Source organism: Aethalodelphis obliquidens, unplaced genomic scaffold (assembly GCF_003676395.1).
Source record: "Aethalodelphis obliquidens isolate GAN/ISIS:26980383/991018 unplaced genomic scaffold, ASM367639v1 scaffold52, whole genome shotgun sequence".
NCBI lineage: Eukaryota > Metazoa > Chordata > Mammalia > Artiodactyla > Delphinidae > Aethalodelphis > Aethalodelphis obliquidens.
This window is the reverse complement of record NW_020837996.1, coordinates 6,912,283-6,934,119: the sequence shown is the minus strand read 5'-3', so window position 1 is coordinate 6,934,119 and position 21,837 is coordinate 6,912,283. Positions and strand designations below refer to the sequence as shown.

Genomic DNA, 21,837 nt, shown 5'->3' with positions numbered 1-21,837 from the left:
AGGATGGGTACCCTTCTAGCCCTAGTTTCATAGATGAAGAAACTAAGGAATAAAGAGCTTATAATTTTTGCCTAAGATTATACAGCCAAGGGATATAGGGCTGGATTCAGAGCCCACTGCCTTCACCACGCTACTGCCACATGGTTACTGGGCTGACCTGGTACTTTGGCCCAAGGAGGCCACAGATACTGCTGGAGGGCCCAACGTCCTCAAACAAGTAACCCAGTATAAAAGTCTGTGCCCTCTCCCTTGCTCTTGGGGGGGTGTTCGCCTCCATGACCACCAGTGAAAAGAGCCCAGCCCTCACTCGCTGACCTTGATAATGACAGTTATCCCAGGTGGCATGCCACTGAGGGGTTTCCTGGGGCTCAGGACTTTCAGGGCTAAAACCCAGACGGTCCCGGGCAAACGGGGACAGTCGGTCCCCCTAGTTGAGAGCAGAGACTCTGGAGCCCGACCTCACATCCTGGCTCCACCACTAACCAGCTCTGCCACTTTGGTCAAGTTACTTAACTTTTCTGTGCCTCCATTCCCTCTCCTGTAAAATGGGAATAATACTAGGGCCTACACCATAGAGTTGTAACCATAAGTTAATGCAAGAGGCATATAAAAGAGTGCCAAGGCACACAGAAATGTCTAGTTGAGGAATTGCTATTATGGTTGTCATTCTCTTAAAAGCTTCCTAAAATCCAATGTTACAGTCCTGGGGCAGGTTCTTTGTCTAGCCCTTTTAACATCTGTAGGAAACAAACATTTAGTGATTTCCTTACATTTTCTAAAGTTGGGCTGCAAACAGCAAAAGAATATACAGGGCAATCTATCATCAGCCTGATCTTAACAGCAGTTAAAAGGGAGCCATGAGCCTGCGGTAAGTAACCAGTCCGTGCCCACAGGCCTTCTAGGTGTTATTTGTATTTTTACGAGCCTCCTGTGGCTATAGGGATGCTCAGTGGGTGTAGAAATTGGATGGTTAAAAATAACGAAAAAGAGATCAAATCAAAGCCCGTGCCTTTGTTCCTATCTCCATACCAGGGAGGTACCACATTCATTATTTGCTGGACAGCTGTGGGAGTAAGCAACCCGAGCTACAGTAACTTGATTATCCTCCAAGAACCAAATTAAACCATTGGGCTTTCTGATTATTGTCATCCCTGCCTTTGTGGAACTCTTGTTACCCTCTTCATCTACCAATGTGCCTCTGTCCTCCCTCGCTGGCTGCTCTATCCTGTCTCTCTCAGTCAGGAGGGATCAGTTTATTCCAAGGTGAAAGGCAGGGACTCCTCCAGCACTCCTCCACCGCCTCTGGCATCAGCTCAGTTTTAGACCCTGTACTGGAACCAACTCTCTTTTGCTTGGGGAGTGACCCGCAGGAATCTTCTCCCTTTGCCTGGCTGCCGAATCAAGGGCCCAGTGAAGCAGCAGAGGCACCACATGGTTTATTTATGCATTCATTCAACAAACAGCTTTCATGCCAGGTGCTGGGAAAACAGCCTGTACAACAGAGTCAGAGTCTTTTGCACTCGGGAGGCTTGGAGGCTCCCGGGAAGATGAGCGTTGAGGCTTCTCAACCTCAGCTGCACAGAGGAACCACTTGGGGAGCTCAAGAAATCAAAATACTGATGCCTGGGTCTCATCCTCAGAGATTCTGATTTAATTGGGGGTGCAGCCTGGCGTCCGGATTTTTCAAGGCTCCCAGGCGATTCTAATGCGCAGCCTAGTGGAGACCCACCGCTCTAAACAAAAGAGGAATCAGAATGATGGTGAGTGCTTCAGAAGGAGTAGGTGGTGCTGTGAAGTCATGTGATAGAGGGGGAACCCTGAGCTGCAAGTCAGAGAGCCTTCCCTGAGCGACCGCTGGCTCAGACAAGGATAAATGGCTTTGCCAAGTGAGTGCGGGGAGCAGAATTTAGGGAGAGGGATCTGCAAAAGTGCAAAAGGAGGAGGATCCAGACTGTGTTCTAGAACAGAGGAGGGCAGCGTGGCCAAGGTCAGAGAGCAGAGACTCAAGTGACAGGAGATGAGAAGGGGAGAAATGGACAGGTTCCTATCAGGCAGGGCCTTGGAAACCCTTTTAAGGAGTTAGGACTGAAGCCTGAAAGCAGTGGTTCTCACCCAACAGCCATCGGAACCTGCTGGAGGGCTTGTTAAAATGCAGGTTGCCTGGCCCCATCCCCCCAGAGGTCCTGAATGGTGGGTCTGGGATGGAACCTGAGAATGTGCATTTCTAATGAGATCCCAGGTGATGCTGCTGCTTCTGGTGCCAGAACCACACTTTGAGAAGCAGTACTGTGATCTAAAGCAATGGGAGAAACTCCTGGCACATCGGCAGCGGGTTTCAGCGTGGCCCCAGTTGCCGTGGGCCTTGGCAGCCTGCTGATATGTGCGCATCACTACCCATGACATCCTCCTCTGATTGGGTGAAGTGGGGTAAAGAAAGGTGTTGTTCCAGGGGAAGAAAGCAGGCTCCCCTCAAGGAAAGCAAGGCTTGTGTTGGACCCCAGTACTACCAGGTGATAATGACTCAGTCCCAATTCACTAAGCAATTGACATGGGATTTCCCTCCCAAGAAGAGCTATTCCCGGTTACTGCCACCTAAACTCTGTTTCCTCCCCTCATGATTTCTACTTTTTTTTTAAAATTTATTTTATTTATTTTTTGGCCGTGTTGGGTCTTCGTTGCTGCATGCAGGCTTTCTCTAGCTGCAGTGAGCGGGGGCTGCTCTTCGTTGCGGTGCACAGGCTTCTCATTGCCGTGGCTTCTCTTTGTTGTGGAGCACGGGCTGTAGGCGCACGGGCTTCCGTAGTTGTGGCACGCAGGCTCAGTAGTTGTGGCTCGCGGGCTCTAGAGCACAGGCTCGGTAGTTGTGGCGCACGGGCTTAGTTGCTCCACGGCATGTGGGATCTTTCCGGACCAGGGCTCGAACCCGTGTCCCCTGCATGGGCAGGTGGATTCTCATCCACTGCGCCACCAGGCAAGTCCATGATTTCTACTTTTAAAAAAACTGTGTTAATAAGAGTTCGAAGCATCCAAACAGTACAAAATAAGATGCATTTCGTTTTCTGAGCCCAAGGCTGAGCCCGCTGCCTTCCTTTTCCCATACTGACAGAAATGATGCTGGTCAGTGAGAATCCTGGTGCGTCCAGGAAACATGCAGCATTGACACCTGGATCCAAACTTACGTCACCTCGCGGAAGCCCTGCCGTTTCTGTTGCTGCCGGGGTGGAGGGGCATGACTTCTGCCTTATGAGCAAAAGAGGAACGTTAGACCATGGAAAGGATCACTGCCCTTCCCAGCCCTCCCCCCCCCCCTCCCCCCCCACCCCTATGCAAACCCTTAAAGACATACACACGCTGTTGAAACGAAGAGGAACATCTGCCTCTGGATTTTTCCACAACTTCTCTGACAAAGCAGGGGCAGTTGTTCAAGCTCAGGTTCATGGCTGAGCGTCCATTGCCAGTTTGTGCCTCTTCACCACTCCTTCCTGCTCACAGAGATGAGCTAGAGGACGAGCCTTGCTGTTTTCTGGGACCAGAATGCTTCTTTGGCAGTCAGTCTTCTCAAATTAGTTGGAGTTTTCCCCAGAGTGTCTCGAAACACCAGATTAATTTTTGAGCGTTTGTCACTGCTGTTTAGTAGAAACGGCCACCAGAGCCCCAGTGATCCCCAACACCTCAGCTGTGTGCAAGTCTAAAGAGTTCTGGAGTGCAGCGGCAGACTCTATTACATATCTCCAGTGTGAGTCCGTTCCTCAGTTCCAACAGTGCGCAGCTCTGAGAAAACAGTCGTGTTTAAAACAGTTGGGGGAGGGGGGTTCCCTCATTAAATTAACAAGCAAAAGTACAATGCCGCCCAAAAGGAAGTCATCACTTATTTCACCTTCAGCTCTCTTGCCCTTCAGAGCCACCCTCAGCATCAGTGGGTTTTCTGAAAACACTTCTGGTGACATTACTAGATGCTTGGGTGGTGGGCAAAGGGGAGTGAGGATTTCCTAGAATGTGATGCAATCGCACACTCAGGACACCCCAGAAGCCTCCATTTCTTAATTTGAAATAGGCTAGGCTCTTGTTTTTTTTTTTTCCTGATCTGGAGGTGAGGCAAGAAAAAGTGGCCTGCACTTCAAACTATGCCCCCCCCCAAAAAAGCCTGCTGCTAATTATAATATTTGTAATATCAAAAATTATATCAACATGAACAACTATAAGTACTACTCTCTATTGAGCATTTACAATGTGCTCAAGCTCACTGTGCTCAATCTTTGCCTTTATCATTTCATTTTACCCCTCTGACATCTGTATAGAGTAAGTATTACCATCATCCCTCTGCATTCATTCATTCAGCAAACGTTGATTGCGTGTCTGTCATACGCCAGCTATTTTTCTAGACGCTGAGGATACCTCAGTGCACAAGAGATGCAAAAATCCTAGCCCTCGTGCAGGTTGCATTCTGTTGGGAAGGACACGAAATAAGATTTATTAGCAAGATATATAGTTTTACAGACGGGGGTGAAAGGTGAAGCTACCAGCTCAAGGTCACACAGACAACAAGAGGCAGATCTAGGTTTTTTGGGGGGTTTTTTTTGCAGATCTAGGTTTTAATCTCTGACTCCGAACTGGGTTAAGGTTTTCCCCTTGGTTCAGAAAAGCCTTCCTACAAGGGTGTAGTCCAGGCTGCAGTAGCTTGCCTAATGATCTCTTGAACCAAGCACGGACGTCTCCCTTCTCTGGCTTTCCTTGTCATCTGTCTGTGTTGGCATGCAGCCTGTTCTGTGTTTTCACTTGCATTCCCATCTGGGTGTTGCCCTCTCTGCTTTTCTAAGGTGCGCCTGATGTTGAATGTTAAAATCCTCCTTCTCTTTCCACATCCTTTCTACCGTATTAGCCACTTATTTCTACCTCTCAATTGCTGCACATGGCAGAACGTTTCTTGCTGCTTTTTTAGAAAAGCCTTTTATGGCAAGTATAGCTTTCTTCAAGTACGTTTATGCTCCCCTTTTTACTGTGCCGTAGACATTATTTTGCTCATGCCTAATTTTTGTTGGGGCAGAAAGCCTGCCTATCTGGTAACTGTGTCGATGGATTTTTTTTTTTTCCCCCAGTCTTTGGAATCTTGTGTGTAGAAGATTCTTGGAAACTATTCCATCTTCACTCTGCCAAAGGCATTAGAGATGCTAATTTCGGTCAAAAGTCATTCGTTCATGCATCCCCTGACTCTGTGTTGAGTACTGGCAATCCAAGAGTAAACAAGATAGACGTGGTCCCTGCCCTGACAGGTTTACGTCATAACAGAAATGCCCAGAGCAGTTGTACACTGCACAGTTCTAGGGGCCCCATTCAAAGGGCAGTGAATGATGATGTGTACCTTTATTACAACAATTTTCCTGCAGGTGACAATAAAATGTCTTAAGGAAGGGCTGCTACAAGGGCTAGCAAGCATCAGGGAGTTGCCAGACAGTTGGGATTCAGTGTGGTGGATGGGATAGGATAGGGTAGGATAAAGGTACCAGGACAGGTGGAGCTAGCCTTGATTTGGGAGCTTTGGAAAGGCTCCCTGGAGATGACTTGGGCGAAGGATGGGTTGAAGTTAGGCAGATAAGGAAAGGCCGAATGGCTTCAGTCTGAACAAAGCCTAAAGTGATATTGAGTTAGGCTGATGTGTTGACAACAAGTTCATGTAAGATCTGGAAGCCAGGGTAGGGACTTCAGACTTTGCCCCAGGGTCAATGGAAAGCTCTAGAAGTATTTTCAGCAATGTCCAGAACAGAGAGAAATGGATGATGGTGCAAGACCGGAGGCAGGCAGACCAGTTAGATGGCTTTGACCAGAGTCTAAACCAGAGATGAGGATGGCTTAGGTTAACGTAGTAACAGTAGGGGTAGGAGTGGAGAGCAGATTCTAGAGATATTTAGGAAGAGCAGGTAGGACTTCTTATAGTAAAGAGGAAAATTAGGCAGGACTTGGTTTTTGACCAGATACATGAGATGAGAGAGGAGGTGGGGGAGGGTAATTAACAGTGACTCCAAGGTTTCAGTCTCGGCCAGTGGGGTGTACATGCAGGTGCCACTCTTTGATCAAGGAATCAGAGTTTGGGAGGGGAAGAAAGATCAAGACACTGAATTCTGCTGAGTTTGAGATGCTTGTGAGTGAACAGATGGAGATGCTGAAATGCAAGCTGGAGTCCAGGTCCAGAGATCAGGGAAAGAGCTGAAAATTCAGGAGTCCTCTGTGTGCTTGGCTTTTGTTTTGTTTTTAATCCCAAATTTCTGCATCAGCTCTAATTTTTGTTAAGACAAAAAGCCTGCCTACCTGGTAACTGTGCCAACAGATATACTTCTCCTAGTGGTTGGAATTCTGTGTGTAGAAAAGTCTTGGAAACTATTCCATTTCCACTCTGCCAAAAGTATGGGAAGTGCGAGAGAACCATCCCAAGATATCACTGTTGCCTTTGAAAGTTCTCTCTGTGAAGAAGACTTAGATCTTTGAGAAAGAAGTCCCACTAGCTTCTCACCACTCTCAGAAGGGTCTATAGATGAGAGCCAGGCTGAAATGATACTGGCACCACCCGATTGTTTTCCGTTCATTTAAGCACCTACTATGTGCCTGACACTAGGGCAGGTGCTGGGATGCAACAGCAAACAGGGAAATCTCAGCTCTCATGCAGCTTTAGATCAAGGGCAGGCTTTCTCAAGCTCAGCACTACTGACATTCGGGGCTGTATCATTCTTTGTTGTGGGGACTGTCCTAGGCATTTTAAGATGCTGAACATCCTTCCTCTACCCACCAGGTGTCAGTAGCATCCTCCCCTAGATGTGATCATCAAAAGTGTCTCCAGACATGGCCACATGTCCCCTGGAGGGAGGGATGGGGGACAGAATTGCCTCAGTTGAGAATCTCTAGTCTAGGGTCACGATAGAACCTGAAGTCTCCAACAGCCAGCTCGCCACCTGCACAGAATCAAACAGCTGTGCCTAAGGCCTCCTGTATCGGTGGTCTCGGAGATAGGCACTCAGGGAAGGGGCAGTGCTAGCTAGCCTGAAATCCAGAAGACTCCATGCAGGAGACCTCATGGATCCCAAAGTGTAAGAGCCCATAAGCCCAATTCAACACCAGTTACAGATTCCTCTCCAGAGAATAGCCACTACCTGATACCCATTTGCCCTCCAGACTAATTACTTGCTACGTTTTGTTTTCCCTTAAGTGGAGGCTGGCTTTGCACTTTAGAAACACAAGGAATCACCTCCTCAGAAGGCCACCAGCAGAAGGAACTTGTGCTGGGGGGTAGCTTGGGGTTGCCTAGCAACGCCACGCATTCACCAAGGCTGCTTTCTTCCTCTCCGAGCTAAAAAACAAAGTCCCGTCCATTAATTCCCAGCTGCCCCAGAACTTCTCAGAAATTTGCGAGCTTCCCACTGTTCGTGTTTTCATCTTCCTCACACGATGTGGAGAAAACCCACGACTGTGGTCTGTTTATCTCGCTTCAGTGGGTCAGGGGAGAAGGGGGGGAATCGAGAGAGAAAGAGAAGGGGAAAAAAAGCCTTGTTCGATCTAGGAGCGTGCATATTTTGAGTGCATATCTCTGACTGACATGCTAGTATAGTGTTCTTCGCAAATTTGACTTTTATGTAGTGGACGTGGGTTTCCTACACAGTGAGGCTTCTGTTGAGACTTTGTGCATGTTTTATTCAAACATGAGACCTCAAAGTAGGTAAATAACAAAACACATATAATAGATACCGTGCCAGGTGAATGCTGGTAGGTCTCTCATGTAGTGTATTCTGTGTGATCCATTCCCTAAGACTTACTGGTAGAAACTGTAAAGCTGGGGGTGGCTGGAGGTTGAAGGTACTCTCTTTTCCTCGAGAATTTGTGAAATGTCCCTTGGGCTTTTCCTACTGAGTTGCATTTTGCTCCTGCAGAAATATTTGTGGCATTTCTCTGACACCCACTGGGGCTGGCCTCCCTTCCCAGCGCTCTCTCTCAAAGTATAAAGGGGGAGAGTCACAGGTATTCCAGGTAGGGCTGTGGTCACCTCCTTGGTAAGGAAGGAATGGAAATGTGACTCTTTTTGTGAGGATAGGTATGGGGACAAGTTAAGTCTTTTTTCAGATATGCAAACACTGATGATTTGCTCACATCCTGGATTTAGTACCAGGTTCTTCAACTAAAGAAAAGATTCGCTGGTAATCATCTCCTCAGTCCTCCTCTCAAGACAGCTTGTCTTCCTTACAGAGACTTCTGCATGTAGCACGTCTCCTCTGTTGCTTACCTTGTTCTCCCAGGTCCTAACCCATGCATACCACATTCTGGAAAGGATGGGAGGGAATAAGCATTGAGGAGTGAAACTCCTTAAAGAAGTAAATTTCAACTCAATTTCAAACCCTCCAGCCCTTTCTTCTTAGGAGGAGTCCTTTAAATTCCCACCACTGCCACTTGCACAAATTAGGTTTATTCGCGTTCTTGTAAGGGGTACTCGAGGGAAGAGAGGAAGGCTGCCAGGTGACGGCCTCTGGAACGCTGGAGAGAGAAGTAGGGGGAGATGCACACTTTCGATTCAGAAGATGTGGGCCACAAAGGTTTCAAATCAATTACCTCCATCAATTACAAAGTGCTCCCTCTGCCATGGCCCAAGCTACCCTGCTCTTTGTGTAGTTTAAAAATAGATATAGAAAGAGATGGAGATAGAGATGGTAGCAGATGTCAAGACAGAATGAGAGACAGAGAGAGAGAGAGATTCAGGAGAGTTATTTTCTGAGGACAATTAAATTAATGGTCTTAAACGTAGTAGGGAAACATACCTAGGTTGCACAATGCCGTAAATTTCCTCGAAGTCATTGCCTTGTACAGTACACTTAAAACGGGTGAATTTTATGGTATGTAAATTACACCTCAGTAAAGCCCTTAAAGGGAAGAACAATAAAAACGTATCTAGGAATTCTTGCCAGCAAGTAGGTTTTGTGAGTGTGGCCACATCCTACCAATCCTGTGCTTCTCTCTACATCTTATAAATGGCGACAGAGGCTCTGCCACAGAGACTCCCCATCTCACTATAGTGCCCCCAGCTTTCTCTTCTTTCCTCATCCAGGCTCTCTTTGCCCACGCTTAGGTCAGGAAAGTAATAGCTGCAATTGTTTTGGGTGCTGGAGCAATTAGGGAATGAGGTAGGCTGCTGATTTCACACACACACACACACACAAAAGGAAAAGAAAACCACAAAATAGGAATCACTCGAACCCCACTGCCGTCCCCCGCGGGCGTGCGCATCCCTCTCTCTTTTCCCGATTCATGGCACTCAGCACCTACTCTTTCCCCAGCCTTCCGATCCTGCAGTATTTTAAAATCGTGCCATAAATAGGTTGAATGATTGGCAGCCAACATTTTTAAGTACCCCTTAAAGCGAAATACTACAAAAATATGAAAATAGCCCAGCAGAGCCATCCAGCTCTTGGTCATAAGAAGCTCGTGCTAATCGCATGTAAATTTAGCTTTAAAATTCTGAAAGATGGAGGGCACTCTGCCTCCACTCTGGGTTGATAGGGAATTTTCTCTCTTCTGCAGAAGGCTCTTCTGAAAACAGAAAGAAAGAAAAGATTTTTCTTGAGGTAGCATCCATCCGGAGCCAGCGGGCTGGAAATAATGGCCTAGCTAGGTGTGTTGTAAGCTCAGGGCTAGTTTAGCTTTCCGGAATGTTCCCCACTTTGGGAAGGTTGCCTCAGACCCCTACGCACAGGTCAGTGTCATTGGGGATCTTCTGCATCTGGGCCCCTGCTAACGTCTTGCAACCGCATGCGTCGCCTGCTTCCCCGACTCTTCCCAAGGCAGGTCCGGGCCCCACTCCGCGGCTGGCCCAGCGGCTGCCCTGTGGCCTTGCTCCCCCTTTGCATGGCTCCCCTGCTGCCCCAGCGCGGCCTCACGTTCCTCCTTCTCATTCTCTCCATTTCTCCAACCAGATGGCTGCCCCGATTTGTGCAACGGCAACGGGAGATGCACACTGGGTCAGAACAGCTGGCAGTGTGTCTGCCAGACCGGCTGGAGAGGGCCTGGATGCAACGTTGCCATGGAAACCTCCTGTGCGGATAACAAGGATAATGAGGGAGGTGAGCAAGCGTCTTCTAACTCCCAGCCCCTCAAGAGCAGAGCATTGTTTATAGATGGTCATCATGAGTCCTTTATCCTGAAGGACCTCCCCTCAGCTATTGTCAAATGTTGTTGTAACATTTCCTTTGAAGCAAGCGCAGCAGAGAACGGGCATCCTCAGGCCAGTGGGGACTCCTGGAGACATGGGCTGGAGGCACTGGGATTGGATGCTGGCTCTGGTTTCTCAAGTACGCGTTGCCACAGAAAGGTGGCCGGGCCCTGGCTTTGCCTTTGGGTGACCGTCCCTGCCAGGCCTTCCAGGGCAGGGAGTTACAAACGAATCTGTGCTGGTGATGGCAGTATGTGCTCACCCTGAGCTAAGAGGTGGTGAGCAGTGCATCCCTTCGTCCTTTCGGCCCTTTGAGATGTTACTTTTACAAATGAGGAAACCAAGGAAGGCCTAGAGAGCAATTAAGTAACTTTTTAAAGATAACTTCGTCACCAATAGTAAAATCATGACCCTAACCCAGCTCTGCCTCCAAAGTCCATGTTCTACCCAGTGGTTGGCAAACCACAGCCCTTGGGCCAAATCCGACCCACTGACTGGTTTTGTACCAGCCTGCGAGCAAAAGGTGGTTTTTACAATTTTAACGGTTGGGGGGAATAAAACCTAAAGAAGGAGAATATTTCACAACACATGAAAACTATGCGGAATTCAAATTTCAGTGTCCATAGGTAGAGTTTTGGTGGAGCACAGACACGACTATTCATTTATGTTAGTCCTGCTTTCACCCTCAAAGGCAATGTTGGTTAGTTGGCCGAGACGAAGCCTAAAATGTTCACTCTCTGACCCCTTACAGGAAGTTTGCTAACCTCTGTTCTGTACGCCTAGCTGAATTTTCCTGTGTTGTTTCCTGGTGGAGTGCTAAGATTCTGGGGCTAAATGGGGGTGCAGTAGCAATATGGACCACCTGATTTCCTGAGAACACAGATTCATGCTCCCGTAACATTAGTACCAGCTTGTCATCCACCCCTACCAAAAGGACTAACTGGTCAGAATCCCCTCAGGGCAGAAGCTATTTCAGGGTATAAGAGGGTATGAGTCTGGTTATCTAACAAAAACATGTATTGTCTTGTGTGTGCTAGTCCCTGGGCTCTGGGACTGTCAGCCCCTGCCCTCATGGCCCCAAGGGGTCAGTAAGCTTCACTGACGTCCAGAGTGAGGTGCAATCCATTGGGTTAAGGCTGAAAGTATCAGACACACTATTTTTCTTTTTCTTCATCCTCCTGATAGACATTTTACACTTTCCATAACCTATGATTGCAGTTGTAACGTGTCTACAATTTGTAAGTCAACAAATGTGCATACGCTGATAGGAGTACCCCAGTCAAAAAAAAGTTTATAGATTGATGCAGTTTACAGAGCTCCCATTCACTCATTTACCTTCCTGAAACAGAGCCAAAATAGAAGCCACTTTAATTCATTTTGGAATAAAGTGAGCCGTAACTCCATATACATTTTTTTCCCCAAGAGAGACAGTCAAAATTGCACTAGTTTTCCTGGTAATGTTCACTGTTTTTGCTTCCGGTCCCTGGTGGTTTCACCAAGCAAAGCGGTTGTTTACAGATCCACTCCTTCCTCTTCCAGAAAGGAGCTGCTGTCCTAGCTTTCTTCCCTGTCGCTGGCGTCAGCAGCTGAAAGCTTAGCAAACAGGCTGGAACGGTGCGCCCAGGGGAGGGGGACTAAGTCTCCTGCAATGTGCCCTGTGCCACCCACTTCCCTCTCCACCAGCCCCACCCTGATCCCAGCTCCCACCAGGAGAAAACCAAATTCCTGAAGTGGTGGGGCTGGAGAAGGAACCCTGCAAGTCCCCAGCCTGAGGACGGCCCAAGGAGCACAGTTCAGGGCCCCTCCTGGCAGGCAGAGGCAAGAGGCACCCGGAAAGGCAGGGCACAAAAGCAAATGAGGCAGTGATTATGCTAAAGACAATAATGGCCTTGTTATGGGAACTATTAAAGCAACCTCCCAAGGAAGTAATTAACCACCAAGAAAAAAAAGGCTCTGCACTGTGTTTATAAAAAGAAACTCCCAGTTAATTCAGAGTTGCTTGTGTCAGGTGAGAGGGGTAGGCATGGATTCTGTCTCACCTGCTGTATGTAAGCAATTCACAATTAACTGAGGTCTTTTTTTGGAGGAGATTCCTCTGTGCAGAGTATCCTTTTTTATGGTTAATTACTTCCCTAGGAGGTGTGCTCAGCACTTTGCTGTTTATTGATAAATATTAAAGTTGTTCCTCATCAACTGCAGATCCAATCCTGTAGCCCACTAATTACATCACTGTTTTGTTTGTTTGGGGGGGGGGGGGGAAGTTCTGCCCCAAGCTCTGTCCTGCTTTTCCAGTTCTCTGAAGAGCTGTGTGGGTCTCTAAACGTAGCAGTGGGTGGGTAAGAGCAGCCGCCCAGGCCTGGGGAGCAGCTGCAGTGAACACATTTGTTATAAACGTCATGAATGGGGAAAATAATAGAGCGCCCTTCCAAAGTGAGCTGGAAGAGGCAAATCATTTTCCCATCTAGGAATGCTCTCCATTTTTTAAAAATCTCAAGTTTAAAGTGATAGTCTTTTTTTTTATATATTTTAAACTGATATAAATATAGATATAAATATGGATATAGATATTCGAAGCCCATAACAGCCTTTTTCAACCTGAGTTCCTCCATGAGAGAAAGAAACTCTAATGCCTACAGACGCTAGTAGTTCCAAAATGTTAGCTTACAGCAAAACCACCTGGAGGGCTTGATTATACACAGATTGCTAAACCCTACCCCGGTTGATTCCGTAGGTCTGGGGTAGGATGCAAGAATTTGTATCTCTTGTAAATTTCCAGAGGATGCTGATGCCGGTTCTCTTTGAGAGCCACTGACCTAAGCCAGCCATGATGCAGAATGAATGAACTTCTCTCCGATGCATCTAGAATGGTACTAAGTACCTTCCTTGGGAAACTTGGGAGATTTTTCACTGAACTACTTTCTGGATCTTCTGGTACTTAGACGAGCAACCCTGTTGGAAAAATATCCCCCCAAAACAATTTATGGATTCCTACCTTCTTACTCCCATGGCTTTCAAATTCTCCCAACACCCCCAGCCATATGACCACCAACTTAAACTCAGGAAGCATTGGCTGCTTCTGAAGGGACAAACTTCACCTATCGTGGCCCCTGCGAAGTAGTAGAAACGGTTCGGACAGACGTGCCGGGGAGCAAGACTGTCTTTTTAATAGTGAGAGATCTTTACTTGAACTGCTCACCCCAATTTGAAAAAGGAGAGACTCAAAGAAATATTTTTGCTACAGAAGACAAATACGAGCTCATTAAAGTCTGAGAATACACACAACATGTAGATCAAGTGACAGGCGGATAATATTTCATTATCACCACCAGGACAGGTGTGAGATTTAGTTCATCACAGCCAGGGGTAGGAGAAAGCGTGTAGATTTTCTCTCAAAGTGGAAACCTCGAGGTGGGGAGGCGTTGGTAGGCTCTCTGGCCTGGAAAGACAGTCCTTATTCCTTCCCTCCACCCTTTTATCACCCAGAACTTGGCGTCAGGAGCCCCAGCCCTCTGTCTATAGAAGCCCAAGGCTCCCATCCTTGTGAGCCAGCCTGGGAGCCCGTCTGAAGCTCCCATGGAATCCTATCAGATGCTGTCTCCAGTCTGTTGGCAGAGGCCCGGAGGTGGAGGGGTGGGAGATGGCCCTTCCGAAGCTGAGCTTATCCACGATCGCCATGCCCCATGTCCTTCCTGGCCACACTAGGGAGTTGTCTTTGTTTCCCTCTGTTCTGTTTCAACACAGCTCTGAAAGTTAGATGCTTTGCTCCTTCTCATGTCACTTCCCTGATTGCTGAATAGGTGACACTGTAGCATCATATAGTTAAGAGCCTGGGCTCGGGGCTCAGGCTCTGTAGCCCACTTCTGCACGTCAGTTTACCCCTCAAAGTCTCAGTTTTGTAAAACTGGCGTAGCAATGCCACCTCCGTGAACAGGAGTGAAGTTTCACTGAGAAAATGTGTGTGATATGTTTTACAAGGTGCCTGGCTCATAGGATACCCTCCTGTGTTGGCCGTTGCTAGCTTTACTGTTGTTAGTATTGTTGTTGTTATTGTCTAGAAGTGGATGCTGAATCCACAGAGATGGCGCCTAACCCATAATTTTCCCACAGGACAGAACCACTGAGATTCTAACCAGTGCTCATCAGACTTCAGTGTTGCGTGGCCACACTGGAGAGCTTGTTTAAAATTTAGATTTTTAGGCCTTTGAGATTCTGATTCATTAAGTCAGATATGGAATCTAGGAGTCTGCATTTTTATCAAGCACTCCAGAGGATTCTGACACAAGTGGTCTGCTGACCACATTTGGAGAAAAACTAGTTCAAATGATGGTTTCCCCTGGGTGGGCTGACCCAGCCCAATGTCATGGTGCCTATTCCCAGACCTCTACCCCTAGAATTTCCAGAACACAAGAGGAGTGAAGTGAAGAAAGGGGAATTTTACTTCAAGTAGAAAGAAGTAATTGGAAAAATATAAACACATTTTCCTGTTTAGTTTCTGAGCAAATAACTTTAGTATGTTTTAGAAGTGCTCTCCATTCCTGGCTGGAGAGGTGGCCAATGTTTGTCTCAAAATTTTAAAATCCTTTAACTCTCTGTCATTAGGGTGTGAATCCTTCCATCCATCCATCCATCCATCCATCCATCAGCCATTCATTCATGTTTTAACAAACATTCGTTGAGGGTTTACTAAATGTTAGACATTAGTAACATTAGGCCTTTGGAAATACGAAGACAGACATGACACAAAGTGTCCGCAAAGAGAGCTCACTGAATCCATCTGAAAAGACAAGGTGTATAAACATGGTGGTATTATTATTACAATCCAGTGTGTGAGGGCAGACGGGGTAGGAAGGGACTGTCCCGGAGCATGGGTGTTGGCTGCAGGACAGGAAAGAAAGCCCGTCGCAATCCTAAAGCCCAGGGTCTTCAGCCTTTCTCCTTGTCTCCCTCAATTCCACGATCTGTGTGATCAGGAGCCCCCGGTAGGGGGTGTTCCATCCACCAGCAGCATCGGCATTTCTCTCTCTAAATTAAGGACTTCAGTCAGGCTGCTCTTCAGAACGGAATTTCCCAGCCCGCCTTCATCTGTGAAGCTTGATTCCTTGTTTTGCTCCAAAGGAGGCTGCCTTGGGTTAAGAGATGTGGATGCTGGCCTGAGCTCAGGGCACTCCAGCCAGGTCTAAATGAGGAGAAATAACACTGGAGTCTGTCCAAAAGTACTTGGAACAGACGAAACCCACTCCTCACCGACCATTGCCTCCCCCTCTCTCCCCATCCCATAACCATCCAAATTGGCTTGACATGATTCAGGGATGCTCTCCCGGCATTTATCTCAATCGGTAATTAATAACTCACCTTGTCTGTGCGTTTAGCAGAGCCAAGCTCGGGACTTCAGGGACTCTGCAAGCGTTATGGTTCACAGGTCCAAATAGTCCCATTTCTTCATCTAGTGAGAGGGAAAGCTTGGTGAACCCATTGTAAATGCCTTGATTTAATGTGTGCAAATCATGTTGATGGATGGGTTGGGTGGGGGACAGCTTAAAAGTGCAACATTGCTCTATTAATTGGGTTGGATAAGGATTCCCCTTGCAGTCCAAAGACCTTGTGGGAAATGTAACTGGAGCCATAAATGATTAGCTCCCAGAGAGGAAAGCAATATATCTAATGCTTAGAAGGAAAATGTGACCTAGAGGCCACTGCCACCTGGCCAGGCACTGGGGCTCTCTTCTTGGGAGGGAAGCAGAACTAGCTGCCACTGAACTCCTAGAGGACCACATGGCGACAGGGGGCTGTTATTATTATTCAGGATCTTCCAGTTGAAATAAGATCTTTGATTTCCTAGGCACATTGGATTAGAGAATCTTCTGTTTAGGAGACTGAGAATTGGGGGTTCAGTTTTCTTTTATTCTATTGAGGTTAAAAAAAAAAGATAGAATCCATTCTCCATTGCAAATACAAGCTATCCTCGGGCTTCCCTGGTGGCACAGTGGTTGAGAGTCCGCCTGCCGGTGCAGGGGACGCGAGTTCGTGCCCCGGTCCGGGAAGATCCCGCATGCCGCGGAGCGGCTGGGCCCGTGAGCCTGCGCATCCGGAGCCTGTGCTCCGCAACGGGAGAGGCCACAATAGTGAGAGGCCCGCGTACCGCAAAAAAAAAAAAGAAAAAAAAAAAGCTATCCTCAGTAAGATTCCAAGAGCGCTGTGCTGGGCTTCAGAGCCACCTCGATCACGGGAACAGGCAACCAGCAGTATCTCTCTGCTGCTCCTCTTGCCCATGTCCTCCGTGCCTCCACACAGCAGCCAGAGGGATAGTTTTACATTGTAAGTCAGATGATGTCGTGCCTTCTAAGGGCCTCTCCTGTAGCTAGAATCAAAATCAAATGTTTCACCTTGGCCTAGAGGGCCTGCTAGGATGGGTCCCCGCCTTCTCTTTCACTGTGTCCCCGACAGCCTCTGTAGCAGCTCTGCTTCATCCACTCTGGCCAGCCTTCCCATCCTTGTACAAGCTAACCTTCATCCTCCCTAAGAGCCTTTGCTGGTCCAGGGCCAGCAATACTCTGACCTGGGCATTTTGCACGACTGGCTTCTTCTACTCATTCTTAGGTCTCAGCTCAAAGGCCCCAAAGAGGCCTATCTTGACCTGGAAGTTTCACCTGTCTCTCCCATCACCCTCTGTTGTTTCCTTCACAGCAAAGGTCACGCCCCTAAATTACCCCTTCTTTCTTCTATGTCATCTGTTTCTTCACACCAGAAGTGCAAGGTCTATGAGTCTACCTCTTCATAGTTTTTCCATTTCCCAGATAAGGTACCTCAAGAAGGTCATATTCAAAACAGGCCTTTCCGCTAACCACTACAACATACTGCTTTTCTACCTGAAAGCCAGCATCACATTTCTTCTACAACACTGATGAAATTTGGAAGTTATTTCTGAAGGAGGTTCAAATAAGTACAGAATGTGTGCTGTCACAAAAAGGTCTTTGGAAAAATCACCTCCAAGGTAAAACTTTCCCATAGTAAGAAACTTTCCCCTTTCACAGTAAATTTATTTGACCGTGGAATTTGTCGTTCATGAGTTTACCTAACATAGCACCTTCAGTCTTTTCGAATCAAATCTTTAATAGTTTAAATGGTTATTAAGTGTCTCTTAAGGGATTATATATTTTTCCCTGATTAGATAACAAATCAAATATTCATCATAAAATTGTAATTAAAATGCATAGTCTGCAAAAAAGAGTTAATAATTTAAATCACTGAGGACTTATTTGAGGGAATTAAAGGATCAAAACACAGGTTTAACTGGTGGCAGAGAGGTAACATTTGTATCATTCTGTTGGCTTCCTCTCTTTTTGCCTTGGCCAGAGAAGCCATCTAGATGGCAGAGATTACCCTCTTGGCTTCTGTGACCAGCATCTGAATGAAGGTTCAAGGGCCTCGGTGCCATGATTAGCTCTGTGGCTCCCACAGTCCTCCCCTCAGTCCAGACCAGTTGCTCCCTACAAAGGATGACCTTGCTGTCCGGGGGACGTGGTCAGTGTCTGACATTTTATGAGTCACAACAAGGAGAAAGAGAGGAGGTGCTGCCGGCATCTAGTGGGTGGAGGCCAGGGATGCCGCTAAACATCCTGTGTGCACAGGACAGCCTCACCACAAAGAATGGTCCAGCCCCAAATGTCAGTCATGCCAGGGCTGACAAATCTGATGTAGACGCTAGCATCTCCCAGGAACGTACCGGAGGAGCTGGACGGTACCAACACAGGGAGTATCCTTTGGTTCGATGTCAAAGGCCCGATGCATGGAGCACTTATTAGAGGCCAGGCCGGTGCTCAGACGTTACCAAACTGCCCAAATAAATCATGGCAATAGCCCATGAGAGCCCTGAGAGCCTCTTATTATCCTTTACATAGAAGCAGAAACTAAGGGCCGGAGAAGTGAAGTGGCTTACCCAGGTCCCCCAGCTAGAATGTAGCCAAGTCAGGGTTCAGGAAGCAGGTTAAGAGCCCTCCTTGCAGGCCCCTCGCAGCACCTGAGTTTCGTGTCCGGGATCAGAGCAGGGCAGACCTCCTTAACACCCTCAGCCCCTCAGCAGCACGAATTCTGCAGCATTCTGAAAAATAGCCTTGGTGTTAGCTTCCCCCCCACTCCCCGTTTTGGATCTGGAGTGCATTTTTGCCACAGAGTACTTCTGCAATGGAATGCCGGCGGGGGGGGGGGGGGGGGGGCAGCGGGGGAAAGTGGAGCAGTTGGACTTTAAATAGCTAGGCGTTCTCCACACTGCAGCGAGAACAGCTGCCCCAAAGCCTGTGCTCTTTTCTTTGACTTTCCATCTTCTCAGCCACGAGCTCTGGGGGATTGGAGAGGGGCCAGAATTATGCGGCCAAATGTGAATCCAAAGAAAACTGCAAGGTGTCCCCCAAAGCTCTGTGCCCAGTGCTTCCGTATCTCTCCACACACAGCAAAATCCAAGCCTCTTCCAGGGAATTCCCTCCCTTTTCAATCCTCAAGGTATTTCATCCTTGATCTGCCCAGCCAGTACTACCAGCAGTACCCATGGGTAGGGCCACGCACTGAGGGACGCTATGTCTTCATGAGATAGGGAGATCATGGAGCCCAGGAATGTCAGATACAGAAAGCCTGAAATATACAGTCTTCAGCAGCTGCAAAACCCAGAGAGGGAAAGTAACTTCTTCAAGGTCACGTAGCAGGGTGGGGCAGATAGGAGCCAGAGGCTTAGTTTCCTGCTTTAAATCCAGTACATGCTTCCCCCAAAGGGACCCGGTCACCAATCAGCGAACAGGTGCCTGGCATTTCTCGTTTGAGCCAAGATCTATCTGAGACCCACAACCTAGACCAGGATGAACGGAGGAACCTCACACCTGAGAGTGAGCGCCTTCTTTAATTTTGCACCCCACGTGGGCCTCCCTCACTGCCTCCCGTCCCTGCCCTGCACAGACCTCTTCTCATTGATGGTGATGATGGCAAGCACCTCCCCCACAAACAAGCCACACTCTTGGACAGAACCCCCCAAATCATTTAGTCATTCAACAAATATACACCGAGCCTCTCCTCTGCAGGAATGAACGAGACACAGAGACCCTCAAAGAATCCACAGTCTCATGGGGGGGCATACGTGAAACCAGTCACTGCAAAGCTGTATCCTAAGTGTCCATGATAGACATAAGGCCAAGGGGTGATGGCAGACCAGCAGAGGGACATTGAAGGCTTCCAGAGCCAGTAAAGCTTGAATTTTGAAAGCTACAGAGGAATTAGATTAGGCAAGAGAGAAGGGCATTGTGGGCAAAGAAAATGGCAAAGGCACAGAGGCCAGAGGCAGCAGAGCACATGTGGGGACATCTGAGAAGGCTCAGGGTGTGCAGAGTGGAGGAGGGAGAGGTTGGGGAAGCAGGTCTGGACAGACAGAGACAGGTCGTGTGTGCCAGGCTGGGCAGAGTGCACTTTACCCTAAGTATTGGCTTTACCTCCCTCCACTTAGCATCTTGGTCCCCAAAATCGCAACGACCCCTCTTCCTTCAAACTGATGTGTCTACTTGGATTATTCCTGAACACACATGCTCAGAGCAGGGAAGAAAGAAGGGCCTTTCCTTATGTTTCCTCATTGCCCGTGGCAGGAGGAAGCAGCCTGGCAGGGTGGTAACGAGGCTTTGGGGTCAGGAAGCTTTGGTTCACGTCCTGGCCCCTCCACTGCTCCACAGTGTGAGCCGAAGCAAGTCATTCTCTCTCCCTCTCTCTGAGCCTCAGTTTTGTCCTCCGTAAAGTGGGGCTAATGACGGTTCCTACCTTATAGGACACTGTGAGGCATAGATGAGTTTATATGTGCAAAACACTTAGCACAGTGCTTCTGGTAGGTCAGTGGGCATCAGAGTCACCGGAAGGCATGAGCCTCTCCCCCAGTTTCTCGTCCGATAGGTCTGGTATGGGGCCCGCTGACGTGCATTTCTAGCGAATACCCAGATGATGCTGACACTTTGAGAACCACTGACTTGGCACAATATGTCCCCTTTAGAGGGGAGCTCGAGAGCCTGCAGTGAGTGATGTCTCCAGGCGTGGTGGCCCTGGGCTGCCTGATGGGGAGACAAGCCGAGATGCTCTGCTTCTCAAGGCAGTGGCGACTTGATTGGCATATGGACGCTGCAGACATCCCTGGGCTCACATCTCTGTGGCAGGTTCCCTGGCTCTCTCTCCTGCCACGTTTGTCCCTGCGTGTTGCCGCACAGATCTGTGGACGCACCCCTGTCTGGCCCCTCCAATCTCTATTCTTAATTATGAAGGCCCTGGTTTCTTAATGTCTTCCCACCTCCACCCAGATCATGCCACCAGCTTTGCTAGGCTGGGCTACTGTTCCTGCAGCTGCCAGTCTATCCCACACAGAGCCCTCAGAAGAATTCTTTTAAGAGTCAGGTCATATCACGCCTCTTCTGGTATTTTCCCAGGGCGTCTCATCTCCCGTAGAATGGCGTCCAGGTGCAACGTTGGCCATTGCTTTGCATCAGCAGGTGCCTGCTTCCGTCTGATCTCATTTTGTCCTTCTATTCCTCTCCCTCCACTGGGCCAGCATCCACCATCCTGTTCTTCCCATAGCTCACAAAATACAGCCCAACCCTGGCCGTTTGCACCTGCTGTTCCCTCTGCCCAGAATGCTTTTCCCTCAGATGTTTCCGTGACTTGTTTCCTCATTTCATTTAGGTTTCTACCCAAACATGACTTCTTCAGAGATGCCATCCCTGGCTCCCCTCCAACCCTCTCCAACCCTTTGCCCTGCTTTACTCTTCTTCAAAGCACTGTCACTCTTGCAAAGTCTATTATACATTTATTTGTTCATTGTTTCCCCTCAAATCTAGACCCACAACCTCAGGGTCCCTGCCTGTCTTGGTCAATTCCTTATTAAATGAATTGAAGAATGAAAGCTTTAATGAGAAGTATCTAGGATAAAAAGCAGTTGTCATTTATTCAGTAGATTATTTTAGGATGAAAGAAACACATGCATACAGACAATGACACCCAAGTCACTGTATATCACTGACACCATTTTCTCAATGCCAAGAAAATCCAAATGTAAGATACACTGTTTGTTTCACTAAGACGTGAACACGTGATTCTGCTGCTTTTCACCTCTGTAGCCGACTTTGCTCACCCAGTGTATCGGCTTCCTGTGGGCTGATGGCAGTAGGTAGGCAAGCTCCCTCCTCCAAGACAGGAGGAAAGGCAGGGGCGGCCAGGGATGGCTGTTGAGTGAGCCCAGACGTCCCACACGATGGCTTGCTTGGCCAGATGTGGAATAGTGAGGAAGCCAGAGTAAACAGATGGTTACTCTCCGCTGAATGCTTTTGCATAAAGCTTATTTAGTCTTTCACAACAGCTCTATTATGCTGATATGATTATTATTTCCATTTTACTGATGAGGAAGCTGAGGCTCAGAGAGGTAAAGTAACCAGCCCAAAGCCACACAGACAATGTGTTGCCGACCTCCAGATGCTGTGTTCATAACTGGCAATACAATACCAGCTCCGAGTACCGACGCAGCAGAGTGGATGTGAAGATTAAATGAGAAAATCTCTAGGGAGCGTTCAGCACAGTGCCTGGAGTGTAGTAATGGCCGTGTTTAGGAAATTCATACTTCTGATTTCCCTAGTCTAGCAGGAAGTTTG

General features: G+C 48.0%; 1 protein-coding gene across 5 annotated transcripts in view; it reads left to right on the top strand.

The window, feature by feature from the left end:
* Positions 1-21,837, top strand: part of LOC113608250 (teneurin-2) — a 531,856-nt gene that overhangs the window by 395,825 nt on the left and 114,194 nt on the right. For all 5 annotated transcript variants that reach the window (XM_027084352.1, XM_027084355.1, XM_027084357.1 and 2 more), the window contains one exon: positions 9,945-10,091. In XM_027084352.1, coding sequence (XP_026940153.1) covers positions 9,945-10,091 — 147 coding nt within the window. The remainder of the gene's footprint in view (positions 1-9,944; positions 10,092-21,837) is intronic.